At 36.6% G+C, this 14,757-nt stretch overlaps 2 protein-coding genes and 1 pseudogene across 2 annotated transcripts; 1 reads left to right on the top strand and 2 right to left on the bottom strand.

Annotated features, from left to right (window-relative positions):
- Window positions 1–4,343: 4,343 nt before the first annotated feature.
- LOC137721891 (flavonoid 3'-monooxygenase CYP75B137-like) lies at window positions 4,344–8,136 on the top strand (annotated as a pseudogene).
- A 4,384-nt stretch (window positions 8,137–12,520) lies between these two features.
- On the bottom strand, window positions 12,521–12,976 carry LOC137721954 (uncharacterized). Its single transcript, XM_068460969.1, has one exon. It carries the CDS (start codon window positions 12,974–12,976, stop codon window positions 12,521–12,523), a length of 456 nt encoding a protein of 151 aa, XP_068317070.1.
- A 285-nt stretch (window positions 12,977–13,261) lies between these two features.
- On the bottom strand, window positions 13,262–14,452 carry LOC137721953 (uncharacterized). Its single transcript, XM_068460968.1, has one exon. It carries the CDS (start codon window positions 14,450–14,452, stop codon window positions 13,262–13,264), a length of 1,191 nt encoding a protein of 396 aa, XP_068317069.1.
- Window positions 14,453–14,757: the final 305 nt, after the last annotated feature.

Raw genomic sequence — 14,757 nt, 5'->3', positions numbered from 1 at the left:
ACGAAGGGGATTCTGGTTTGATTGATTTATTTATTTTTAAGGCAACGTCTTCCCTACGTGGACCCCTTAATGACATGTGGCGCCCAATCATTGTCCACATAGGCGCCAGGTCATCAGTTAACGGGAGACATAACTGTCAGACTAACAGATGTATGAGACTGTCCCAAAATTAACACTTTAGGTATGATTCTGGGATGAAAAAAATTTCATGTACTAAATGTTGAAAACCACAAAACTTGAGGGTAGTAAACTGAGATTTACCCTAATATAACGTTAAAAATACCTATATAAAAAACGTAAAGTTAAAATAATTGTATTGAAATTAAAACTAAAAATAGAAAGTTTTTCACCTACACATTTGTAGTATCACGTACTCCGAGAATAAGCGTGTAGTATCTTTGCGGCAAGCCCAAACAATAAATAAATAACTAAAAATGCTAACATAAAAGGACTTACTTGTCCACTTGCTTAATGAACCCAACGAATAAGTTATTGATATTACGGTCTGCAGCTCGCAATACTAATAACTCATTATTGTCTCGATAAGCAAGTAATAAATCCATAAGGGTGCAATGTTACCATCATGCCCCCATTGGGAAATATGCATAAATCATCCAAATAATGCCTCAATCGCGCTCACGTACTACTCTATCTGGTGACAACGTCAATAACACACAATTTCCTATATCGTAACCTCAATCATTTGAATACCTATTTGCAACACTTATCTCTCAATCTTGTACTGTGCGTAAAATCTCTATACCACGTCTCAAATGGTGCCATACCCAAAAACCGAAAGTGTAACCGCAATTACACGCAACTCTAACATAGATAGGTGTCTATCATAAGCATGCTAAAACTACAAAACATACAAAACACAACATGTACACTAAGGTTTGGATAGTTCATTCAGACTGGGCATTCGTCTGAGGGTGAAATGTGGTACTGGACAAAAACTTAGTACTTATAACCTTCAAGAAGGCTTCTAAGGACTTAGAAGTGAAACGCACATCATAATGGGATACAGTAGTGATATTCACACCATGTAGCCGAACAATGTAGTTCACAATGCCTTAATGAGTATATTCAGTGATTTTTTCTCAAATTTAGCAAAAAACTACATCAAAAAGGCTGAAAGAACACTCAAGAATTTGAGTGTTAGAACAAGTCCATCAAATCTAGAACACAAGGTAGTTGGAATGAATGTATGACATCTTGCTACAATGGTAGCTTTCGAAAGATTCAGTCACCAACGGTAAAGATTCATTTAGCAAGGTATTTATTGGGTAATTGAGGAATTAATGATCACAACTAAAATTTCAATATCCGAGTGACTCTCCTAGACAATTTGTTTGGCTCAGAAATAATACGAAGTGTAATAGGGTAGGCACGTACCCAAGGTTGACTGAAATTCCTTCTAGCACAAGGAGGTGAATATGGAATCACAGTCATAGTAAATGTTGATAGAAATGCCAGAAAACTGAATAATCTCAAGAATTAGGAATTTTAATAAGTATTAAAAAATGTAGTCCTCCTGGGACCAACAGAAAGTGAGATGACTTGTCGAGTCCGTCAGTAATCACCGAACTATCATCATAATTTCCATGTGTAAAAGATAACTCTTAATAGCACCTTATGGTGATATTTCCCCATCTCCATTTGGATAGAGGAAGTGATTATAACCACTCAAACGATTTCTTGATGGTTTGTAGGTAATGTCATATCAATGCTCATGAATTCCAATTGAAATAAGGTAGGACAGACTGAAAGTGTTGAAGGGTAAATATGTATCTTGTTAAAAAAAAAAAATTAAATAATGAAAAAACAATTTTAACTATTTTATAGTTAAAAACTAAAAATAAAATAAAATAAAAAAGAAATTAAAATTGTCTTCTAGTAGGGCCATCTATACTGGGAAAACCCTTTTGGCTCATGTAGTGGTCGACAAGGCTAAGGCAACGGTTTTCTCGTGCACGGCTTTGGAGTTCGTGGAGTTGTTTGTAGGAGTGAAGGCGTCGAGAATGCTGGACTTGTTCGAGAAAGCCAAGTTCAAAGCGCCGTGCATCATGTTCCTTGATGAGATAGATGTGGTGGGGAGGCAGAGAGGCGCGGGGGTGGGCGGTGGGAATGATGAGAGGGAGCAGACTATTAATTAGCTGCTGAAGGAGGTGTATGGGTTTTAGGGTAATTCCAGTATGATAGTTTTGAATGCAATCAGCAGGCCAAATGTTCTTCATTCACGCGTTGTTGAGGTCTAAGAGGTTTGACCAACAGGTGATCGTCAACAACAGTGGCGGATCCAGGATTTTAAACTCGGAATGTCTCAATAATAAAGGTCAAAAAATTAATAGACAAAAATAACATTGAAAGTTTAATTATAACATTGAAGTTTTATTCCTGGGTCTCTTTCAAGATTATTCAAATCAATATAACACTCATTTTGTCTTGAACTTAAATTATCCGAACAAATAGAAGGTGTTATTGGCTTTGGTGAAAAATCTTTTCATGTTTCTTATTTTTACATTACACAATTGAAAAAAAAAAAAAAAACACAAAAATATACCAATTAACCAATAAACAAAAATTCCATCTAAATTCCAATAATCACATGAGTATACAAACATAAAACATATCAATAATCATATCAAATAATTGACTATAAACCTTCATGAATGTCTAATATAATTTAATTGAGAATAGATTAGAATACCAAAAAACTTGCATGAATTTTGAACCAAATGGTGGTGGTGTGGAGATTTGAAACAAATTGAGGTATGATATTGGAGCAAAGTTTAAATATGGGATCAGGTAGGATTTAGAATTTTAGGGTTTTGAAAATTAAGGAATTGGGGATTGGGTGAATATGTGAAAATCAAGGCAATGGGATGGGGAAGAGTAGGACTTGGGGGACCTGTTAGCTAGGAATTTAAAACAAAACAACACTAACAACTACGTTTTGTATACTGTTTTAATTAAAAAAATTAAAACAGTTGGTCAAAACGAGTGTTTTTGGCCAAGCCTTAAAAAAGAAAACTTCTTCACATTGTCGCCTTTTCTGAAGACGCCGCTGCTCAACCACTGTAGCTTGCACACACAAGCCTTCCTCCTCGAGTGCCAGGGGTCCCTGGAAAATTTCAAGCAACGATTTAGGGTTGCCGAGGGGCCTAGGACCTCCCAGGTCCTTCTATGGGTCCACCACTGGTTGACAAGCTAATGTTTATTGTGTTAAATGTAGATTTAGTGCAAGGAGACAGATAGAGAGAAAGAAAGACAAAGGGAAAATAAAAGCGAGGAAGAAAACAAGGGCAACATATAAGAGAAAATGAGTTGCCGCCATCAAGGGTTGTGCTTGATTTATTGTTGCTGGCTGGGGTGGGTGATGTTGTGGCCGTTGGTTTTTATTTTTAGTTTTTCAGTCTTTTTGCTTTATATTTTACAACTTAAGCTAGTAGCATAGTTAAGGGATATGGTGGGTGGGAAGATAGTTTTAGATTTTTCGTAAACTTTGTGGTGGGTGAAATTATAATGTGGGTGGAAAAAATAAGATAATAGGGTGAGTCTAGTAGCACTCTTTCTTTTTTAAGCTTTTAATTATACAAAAGTTAAAATTGTGTTTTTTATTATTATTTTTTATTAAATTTACTTTGCAATATTTAATTAGACTTGTGGAACTCAGTATGTAAAATAAAAGCAAATAATAAAATTATGACGGAATTACCACATTGATTTATGACACCCATTTTTATGGACCACAGTGATTGATTGTCAATTTCAATAATCATCTTGATTTTTTTTTTTTTTTGTCAAATGATAGATTTGTTATATTAGATGTTAGATTAGGGAGTCAATGAAGTTCGAATATACGCAGTTGTATAATGGTAGCACTCCTTTTTACTATTGTGGTAAAGAGCCATTTCAATAATTATCATAATAAGATGGGTCAAATTTAAAAACCGTGTGTAGGATTGCGCATGGGTGGCCATTGATAACGATATTCTAATAGTTCCCCCCTTTTGGCGCGACATCGTCTTAGTTTCAGGTCGTCTCTCACCTAGTAACTTATTATATAACTAAGTTGTGCTAAGTAAGTGCTGGATTTGGATCATTTCCTCAGCTTAGGAAGTTACAATTATTATAACTTTTAAAAAAATTTCTATTTGTAGTTGTTGAATCAAAATCCAACGATCCGTGTGCTATACTCAGGAAGCTCAGCCTTCTAAACTTAAGAGAGGATTCAAATCCGGTAAGTGCCAACCACAACGTATATTTCACCCTTCGCTTAAATATTATATTAATCCAGTCCTCCATCATTCCCATTCCCAAACAGTGAACAGTGCACAACAATGGCATCCGATTCCCATTCCGGCTATTTGTATTCACAGTGCTCTCAATCCGATCAAACTTTGCTGACCTTCATCTCTGCCATTTTCCTCGTCTTTTTGTACCTTTGGCTGGTAAAAAAATCCAACAACCCGAACCCGCAGCTACCACCCAGCCCCCGGGTCATTCCCTTGGTCGGGAACCTCCTTTCCCTTGACCCAGAACTCCACTCCTGCTTCACGAGCCTGGCCCAATCTTCAAACTCCGCCTCGGCAACATCGTCGGCGTTGTAGTCACCTCCCCTTCCTCAGCTCGCCAAATTCTCAAGGAACATGGCGCCACCTTCGCCAACCGCGATGTCCCCCCGCTGGTCGGGCCGCGACGTACAGGGGAACCGACATTGCGTGGACCCCGTACGGACCGGAGTGGCGGATGCTGAGGAAAGCCTGCGTGCTGACAATGCTCAGGAACACCACTCTGGACTCGGTGCACGCGCTCCGGCGGAAACAGGTCCGCCAGACCTTCGGTCACTTCTACGATCAGATCGGGTCGCGGGTCAACGTGGGGGAGCAGATGTTCCTGAACGCACTGAATGTTATTACGAACATGCTGCGGGGCGGGACCATGGAGGGAGACGAGAGGGCGAGGCTCGGGGCGGAGTTTCGAGAAGTGGTGTCGAAGATGACGGAGCTTTTGGGCAAGCCGAATGTTTCGGACTTTTATCCAGGTTTGGCTTGGTTTGATTTGCAGGGGGTGGTGAAGTGGATGGGCGGGTTGGTACGGAGGTTTGATGGGATATTTGAGAAAGTAATAGATCAACGGCTGAGGATTGACAAGGAAAGGGAGAAGGAGGAGAGCAATAAGGATTTTTTGACGTGTTTGTTGAAGTTGAAGGAGGAGGGAGGAGATTCCAAGACGCCTTTCACCATGACGCATCTCAAAGCTTTGCTTATGGTAAGTAAATGTTTTACTTTGAATTTGTTGCAAGCTTTTAGTTTTCATAAATATTATTCTTACCATTTACTTATACCGTTAAATTTATCGAAAACTTATTTCATAACTACTGTTTCTATAATCATTAATTGAAAAATGCACTGTTCCAAAAATCCCCGCCTAGGCGCTAGGCGGTTGGCCACTGCCCTGATTAATGTCTGAACGTTTGAAAATTAAGAAAATGCACCTAGACCTACTGAGGTGCCCACCTAGACCACCTAGGTACTCACCTAGTGCGCCTAGACCTGCCTAGACACCCGCCTGGGTTGCGATTCACTTATATAGAAAATAGATAACTTTCATTTTGCATTTTATTTTTTTTCCAATAAATTGTAAGAGACTTGTTAAATACTTAAATGAACACACATTATATGTTTGTTCCCTATATTTTCATTATGTTCCAATTGCTAATAATATAAACACTTATTTACACGAAATATAATAGATTTAATTAAATCCGCCTCGCCGTCCACCTAGACCCCGCCTAGCCGCCCAGGTGCTAGGCCTCAACTCACTGCTCGACTAGCGCCTAGCATCTTTTAGAACCTTGTAAAAATGAAAGGTAAGGTTTGAAAACTAAAAAAAATAACTTTCAATTTTTTATTTTCGAGTTTTGATTTTTAGTTTCCAAATAAAGTAATAAGAACGTTATCCCAAAATCCATTGATCTCCATGAGTCAAATAAGTTTCTAATTGGAAGTTTGTGCCTACCCAATTAATTGCATGTGGTCCATGACTCTCCATTGTTTTGTTGTTTGGTTTATTTTCATGTTTGAATTTGCAATGTTGTTGTCACGAGCCTATTTTCTCGTATTTATTTTTGAATGGTGGAAGTTGGATTTGAAATTTCAATTCCGCCATTAAAAAAAATGTTGTTTCAAATTTTAAATTCCTGAAAAACTAGATGAAATTTGGAATGCACAGCCATATGCTGAAAATTCCAAATTTTTTATTTGAAACTTTATGAAATTTGTCGAACTTATTCCTATAAAAAAAAATCTAAAATATTCCAAGTTTTATTGTGTTGGTTTTGAATATGATTAATTCGTGGTTTTTATTTTTATTTTTTTAATTCTTTATATATATATATATATATATAATCACACACTTTTTCTTGTTGACGAGACGACTGATCGTCATTCCGATATAGCTTCCGGCTATGTGATGGGTATGACGAAATCATGAATGACGAGTTATGAAAACGACATTAAAATAGTAGGTCAAGTGATGGTCACAATTCCGCAAGCTGAGTGACAATCAAAGCGAGTAATTCAAATATTAGAGTTTATGCTTCGTGCATACTTGATTTTGAAGAAAAATGGAATGAGTAACCTTATTTTGGAATTTGAAAATAAAGTTTGATTGGAATTTATTGGATTGGAAATTGAAAACCTTACTTTTAATCCAACCCGTCTGAAAATCACCCCCGTATTATATTTGCTAAATTCCTAATTTGAAGAATATATTCAAATAATAATTACATAACCAGTGGTAGTGTGTAATCCACTTAATGAAGAAAAAGGGAATTCTTGATCCGTCCAATAGTTTGATCACCAAATTCGTAAGTTTTCATTCAATGTTTCTGTGGAATCACATCTTGATTGTGAAGAGTATTCATTTCCCTGTGCATGGGTTATGTCTTTCCTTGAAACATGATGCATTGTGACAACCTTAATCTCAAATTAAATCTCATTTATTGACATGGTTGATTGTTTTACTGTGCACATTAGTTTTTTAGCCTTACATTTGCGGCCAATCACTTAGGGCTCGTTTGGAAGTGCTTTTAAAACGACTGAAAGTGCTTTTAGAGAAATGTTTTCTGCAAGAATCATCAGTTATTTGTTTCTTCCATGAAGCACTTTAAGTTATTTTCCAAGATTTACTTACATTTTTACTAAGGATTGGTTCCAAAAACATTTTCACCAGAAACGCTTTCAACCATTTTAAAAGTACTTCCAAAAGAACTCTTAGATTTTAGGTTTTAGCTAATGGAAACTCTTGAGGACCATTCAATGTCTCGAATAACCAACTATATCAATAAATGGGAGAGTTTAGTTTCTTTCTTCATGTAAATCCCCAACTTATGTACAAACTAACCTAAATGTATGAAGATTACTTTCTACATGAGCATTTGTTTTCCCTTGTTTCCAGGGAACCAATTGGTATAGTAACATAATAGTGTGCAATCTTTCTGTGGGCAGGATATTGTGGTGGGTGGGACTGACATTTCCTTCAACACAACTGAGTTTGCACTGGCTGAAATCATGAACAAACCAGAGATGATGGAAAAAGCCCAGCAAGAATTAAAAGATGTGGTTGGCAAACACAACATTGTAGAAGAATCCCACATCAACAAATTACCATACTTACAAGTTGTGATGAAAGAAACTTTGCACTTGCACCTAACCTTGCCTCTGTTAATCCCTCGTTGCCCAAGTGAAACTTGCATTGTGGGAGGCTACACCATTCCCATAGGATCTTGGATTTTTGTCAACGTTTAGGCTATACACAGAGACCCTTCAATTTGAGAAAACCCGATTGGAGTTCAAGCCGGAGAGGTTCTTGGATAGCAAATGGGGCTACAATGGAAAAGGCTTCAACTATTTTCCATTTGAGTCAGGCAAAAGTATATGTGCTAGGATTGCAATGGCTGAGAGGATGGTGATGCATTCACTTGCTACACTTTTGCATTCTTTTGATTGGAAATTGCAAAAGGGAGAGGAGTTGGATCTTTCTGAGAAGTTTGGGATTGTGTTGAAGAAGAAGATTCCTTTGGTTGCCATCCCAACTCCAAGGTTATCAGATCCAGCACTCTATGAGTAAAACAATGCTGCTACCAAATTCCTTGGAATAATACTCACTTTTAATAAATAATACCAACTTAGCCCAAAAAGATTTCTTGAAAACCACTTGTTTACAATAATGTTCGCTTGTCAAATATATAATACGTTGTGTTATCAATATGACTTTGAATTTATACCGACTGTATGTTCCTCTTTATATGGTGTAACAACATTTGTTATTGAAACCTCAAACTTATCTTCCTCTTTCTACGTTTTTTTTTTCTCAAGCATTTTTGGATTTGACGTGTTTTATTTCTTTTGGTCCCCTCCCTAATCCCTTCCTAATCCCTAGGGTACGTTTGTTTGGCCTCATTGATTATCACTAGACCGGACTTGACTACATAATGTAATCATGTGTTTGTTAAGTGCAAGGACTACATTAAATAAGACTAAAGGGGACACACGTGGACAAACTCCCTCGCATGCTCGCTAGTGAGAGTTGTCACGAACCATGGGATTAATGGGGACTAACTCCCTCGCATCTCTCTTTGCTTTATGATTTCACAAACACGGCCATCATCGTTCCCCCTCGTCCATTACCCCTCCCCACCCTTATATCTCTCCTCGCTTTCTTCTCTTTATGCTCCACCAAGATTCGGTTCTCCTTAATCTGTTCTGACTGGTGCCCAATAATCCCCTTCGAGGAGTTCGTTCACCCACAATGGCCGTCTGGATTTCAACATCTCGAAAATTGCCCTCTTGGATCTTTTGAACCTGGATTCAGACTTCTCCAAACTGGGGTTCCTTCTCCTCCTCTTTGCCAACTACCTTCAGTCGCTCAAGGTCTCCATGAACGTCAAATCAGCGACATACAACCTAGAAGTGAAATTCGAATCAATTTGGTATGTGCAGAAGCTGTGGTTGATGTTTTTAGTAAAGAGGGAGGGAGGGAGAGTAATACGGCAAAGCTTTGTTGGATAGTGGCAAATTACAAAGTCTAGTCCATTGCAAAATGGAAAAAATAAAAATATTGGGACTAAAATATTTTAGTCCGAAACTTAGTCTAACACTGCACCAAACACTTCACTATTTTTATCATGCTCAGTCTAAGCCAATCCAGTCATGCTTAATCCCTAAAGTTAGTCAAATTCAAGATAGTCTGGTACAATAAACACCCTAATCCCTCCCTAACCCTATAGAGATTGAGCCTAGGAAACCCAACTCTATTCGGTGATCTTCTCCTGAAGCTGGTTTTGTGTCACACCCCGGATCGAGGGTCAATAAGAAAAATCTCGAACTCAAATCCGGCACGCGAGCTAAAAATAAAATAAAATAAAATGAAAGTGAAACTGGTTGGAAAAATATGAAAACAAGAAATCAATAATTCTTTACAAGACTAAAATAAATAAATACAAAATTCTATCCTTGCACTTAATCCGATTTCATCCCTTCTACCCTTTTTTACTGTTTAGTTCATAAACTTGCATAACAATAGAGGGGTGAGCTTCAACAACTTAGTAGGGACATAACCTTATCACAGTAATTGACAATACTAAATTAAGTGTCATAAAATCATGTAATCAAGTACCAAATCATTATCAATAACAATGCATGTGTGCAATGTAATACTCTTCATCTCTACCTGTTAATTCGTATAATAAAACACGCGGGCTTGCACGTCCCATATTGTACATTTTACCTCTGCAGTGGTGGTTCGAATGTTTTAATATACAAATTAACCCCATGTAACTCAATCATCCCAATTTCCCCTTTTGTTAGTCATCTTGCCTAAACTCTTTGTTGCCAGTCCCGAATTACCCTTAAAGAATCTGTGCACTGTGGGCTCGCCTGAGACCTGGTACCTGCTAAGAGTTTGCCTCAACTATACAAAAGATCCCTTCCATTCATTTCTCCACATCGAAAGCTCCAACCACATGACACATGAATGATGCATAAATAATGTCATTTCAACCCTCACATGTCTCACAATATATTCTCAACCAATAACATTTCACCAATAATTCCATAACCAATAACAAGTAAACATGCAAGAGCAGTATTTGTCCAATTAGTAAACCACATCACATTAATCAACCAACAAGATCAATAATAATAATATAATGTTTCACGAAATTTAATAAAGCCAATCTCCGTAAAAGTCTGTCGTATTTCCCCTACCTGGATTCCAAAGTATTGCTTTGAGATAATAACACAAGAAACCACAACTTTGATAAGCTCCTATTCACAAGTATAAGAAAATTACCAAATGCCTTTTATGAACTTAAATACTAATCAACACACTTAAAACTCATCAATTCCACGCTCTCAATTCAAAAGTGATTTGGTTGAACTATAATGATGTACAAAATAGTTTCGTACATAGCAAACATGTATAGTGCTTAGACAAAAGTCTTTTGCCTTCAAAACCATTCAAGTAATATGTATAAATTAAACCGTACATAAAACCATTTACCAGCATGCTTATTCATTTAACAATAGACATACATCCATACATAGTACATATACATATACATGCAGTACATGCTTCGACTCTTCTCTTTGCAATAGAGCAGCATCCAAGTCTCCTAAAGTTAAGTGCCTTCCCAAGAATAGGAATCAATATGGTATTGTTATGTAACATGCAAAATACATAACTTAAGAGGCTATCACTAAAGAACAATATGAATAGAAAGACTTTTCTATAAAACTAAATCAGCAGTATGAACGAATTCAAATACATATGCATAACGATGCCCATGAGCCCCTTTTTAGTTTAGATACAAACATTTATAATTTTTTAATAACATACAGAGACATGAAACAAATAACTAAGAGGAAAACCTAGAAAGGAAAACTCTTTAAACCTGAGAGAGAGTAGACCCCGATAGAAAATGTTTCATCTCGCCAGTGAAGAAGACCGAAGCAATAACATTCTATTTATAGGAGAAGGAAGTCGGTACAGAGGAAGGTGAGATTAGACCGAGCAAACTTACACCGCCTAAAAGCTATCGATAGGTAGTAAGAATAGAAGATAAAATACTCAGATATTTATCAATATTTTTAGGCTAAATATTTAATCAATATTGTAAAATATGATTTTAGGAAATATATAATACACATAATCACAATAGAAAATAAATATTATTATTATTATTATTTGTAATAATACTATATGCATTTTAATATACTGGTCTTTACATTTTGTCAAGCTCAACTTTGACGGCTCGGTCGTTAACCAGCAGGCTGCCTCTGGTTTTGTGATTAGAAATGAGAATGGTTCCCCTATCATTGCTGGGGCGCGTAGTGTTGGACAAAACACCATTCATGTGGCAGAATGTTTGGCTTTTCGTGATGGTTTTTGGATGGCAAACTCGAGGGGATTTAATCGCATCATTGTTGAAGGCAACTTTAAGTTGGTTATTGAGGTTATTCGTGGTGCCTATCATGCTCCCTAGAGATTGACGACCATTCTTGTTGACATTCAACGGTTTGCGAGCTTCTTTGAAGACATCTATTGGAAGCGTGTCTTCAGAGTGGTCAATTTTCTAGCAGACGCTATCAGAAGTGTTGGTCTTTCAATTAATGACTTCCATGTTTGGGATAAAACTCTTCCGTTGGCTGCTTTTCCAGCCTTTCTATTTTATTGTACTCAAACAGGTTGCCCTATGGGCTTTTCTCTTTAATATAGTTTTTTCCTTCTCTAAAAAGAAAATATAGAATGAGCTTAGTTTGCTTATTTCGAAGCGCACGTGGCCTCATGCCAATTATCATTTTTCTTTTCACGGATTACGAATTCTTGCGACATCATTGTCCTACTAGGGGTCGGGCTTCCATTATTTGGCGTTCCTTTATTCATCCTCGTTATTATATTTTTTTTGCTTGGGACTTTTTGTCTGTTACCATATTTGTTCTTTGGCTGAAGCCTGAGGTATCCCACACCCCAAAGGGTAAAGGCATTTTATACCAGCAAAACTATTGAGGTCAGTGGCGGATCTAGGATTTTAACTTAGGGTGGTCCTAATATAAAAGCTCCAAAAAAAAAAAAAAAAAAACAAGATGAAAATATCATTGAACAAATAAATGGCAAACTACAATTTTCATTCATAATCTTTGTGCTAAACAAGCTAGAAATACTAAATTTGTCCACGACGGGATCTCATAATTTGAAAATGTGTCATGATAGTTTCATTGTCAATAAAAGAAAAAACATCTTTCTCAATGTAAACAACTAAGTTATCATTTAACCATTGATCCCCCATTCTGTTGTGGAGTGGACTCTTAATGATATTCATGGTAGAAAATGCTCTCTCCACTAATGCAGTTGCAACAGGTAAAACCAAAGCCAATTCAATAAGTAAATACACATATTGAAATACTTGATGCAACCTTTTTTCCACCATTTCCTTAGCAAGATCACTAATGCTCTACAACTGAGAAAAGTCACTTCTCGAACGCATATAATGAATATAAATATCGAGTTGATCTTTAAGTGCCAATAGGTCTTGCTTCGTAAAATCTTGAGGGTACAATTGAGTAAGGCGAAGTAGCTTTTCTTTGTCAAAAGCTGCAAAAGAATCATTTGGACTCAAACTAGCCAAACAAATGAGCAATTCGGTACTTGTTTCATTGAAGCGATCATTTAACACAGTAAGCTGGGAATCAATGACAACAAAAAAGAGCTCCACTTTGTAACAATGACGGTTGGTCTTTTTGTGGGTATTACGGTGCGATCTCCCATGAGCTACATATGTCTCATCCATGTTAATAACCTCAATATGATGTTGGACACAAAATGGCAATACTTTGTTAACCAAAAGGCCAAACCCCTCATCATTCCTCATGTAGAATAGTTGTTCTTTACATGTATTAACTAAAGCCATTGCATTCCCAATCTCTTGATCATCCTTTTGTAATGCTTGTGATAAATCATTTGTGATTCCCAATATAGATTTCATCAAAAATAGGAAAAACACAAACTCAAAAGATTATATGTCTTTCAATAACTTATTTGCTTCGGCCACACTATCATTGGTATTATCATCAACAATCATTTCAAGCACATTGACCATGGATGAGAACATTGTAATCAAACTAATCAAAGTACCATAATGTGAATTCCATCTTGTAGCTCCGGCACGTTTGAGACTAGTTTCTTGATTTAAGCCTTATCCCGTCATAAGAGAATCATTTTCAAGAGCTTTCATAAGTTCTTTTTGTTGCATCTCTCTAAGTGCATCACGACACTTACATGAAGCTCCAATATTATTTACCACATTATTAGCCAATAGGAAGAATGTGTTAACATCAACATTATCCTTTGCTACGGCAACAAGAGCTAATTGGAGTTGATGAGCAAAGCAATGAACATAGAATGCACAAGGTTGATCATTCAAAATCTTTGTCTTGAGTCCATTGAACTCACATTTCATATTACTAGCACCATCGTAACCTTGCCCTTGTAAATTGGAGAAGCTCAACTCATTGAAATGAATGAATGCATCAATAGACTCCTTGAATGTGTTTGAAGTGGTGTCGGGAACATGTTGAACTCCTACAAACCTTTCAATGACTTTCCCATTTTTGTCCACATAACGCAAAACCACCGCCATTTGCTCTTTTATAGAAACATCACGTGCCTCATAAACCAATAGAGAAAAGAACCTAGCATTCTTCATATCATTTATGATAGTTTTAATGGTTTTAACGAAACATGAATGAACAAGATCTTTTTGAATTGAATAAGCTATTAGCTTGAGATTTCCCGAAGCTTTATCTAACACAAGAGCCTTTATTTTCTCATCATGATCCGCAAGGAATTGCATGAGCTCCAAATGGTTACCTCTATTGTTTGAAGTGTCACTTTCATCATGACCACGAAATGAAAGACCTTGTTGCAACAAAAACTTAGTGCAATCAATTGACGCATTCAAGCAAGTGCGATAAGCTATACGAGCTTCTTCTGACTGTTTGACCACAACTGTTTCAATATGTGCCTTTTGATTCATTAGATTACCAGCAACTTCAACAGCTTTATTGTGAAAGCTACCAACAATTCCCACATGTTTTTCAAAACAGGTTCTTGCATGCTTCCAATTTTGAAAGCCTATCTCAGTAAAGACGTCACTGCTTGATTGTTCAAAGTTGACTTTGAATAGATAGCAATAAAAGCAAAATGCAGCATCTTTAGATATACTATATTCCAACCAATGAAAATCCTTCAACCAATTATCAACGAACCATCGCTTTTTATTCGAATGCAAAGTGAATGGAAAATCATGATCTTTTGCTCTAAAAGGCCCCATCAATATATATGCTCTTCGGACCTCATCTCGAATATCTAAAGGATAATCCTTCATTGGAATTCTCTTTCCGGGGTCTCTCTCAAGATTATCCAATTCAACTTTTAACTCATTTTGTTATAGAGTGGAATTACCCCCAATTGGTTTAGAACTACTTGGAATTGGAGGGGAACTGTTCAGAATAGGATTGGAACTATCCAAGTTTGGAGATGAACTATTTGGAATATGATTGTCCGAACTAATCGATGATCATTTTCGCTTGTAATATCGTTCCATACTTCTAATTTCTACACATATCAATTAATAAAAAAAATCTAAATCAATTGATGAAACTACAAAAATATTATATGAAAAACAAGAAA

Source organism: Pyrus communis, chromosome 17 (genome assembly GCF_963583255.1).
Source record: "Pyrus communis chromosome 17, drPyrComm1.1, whole genome shotgun sequence".
Classification (NCBI taxonomy): domain Eukaryota; kingdom Viridiplantae; phylum Streptophyta; class Magnoliopsida; order Rosales; family Rosaceae; genus Pyrus; species Pyrus communis.
The sequence above is the reverse complement of the archived record's forward strand: the minus strand, read 5'-3'. Positions and strand labels throughout refer to the sequence as shown.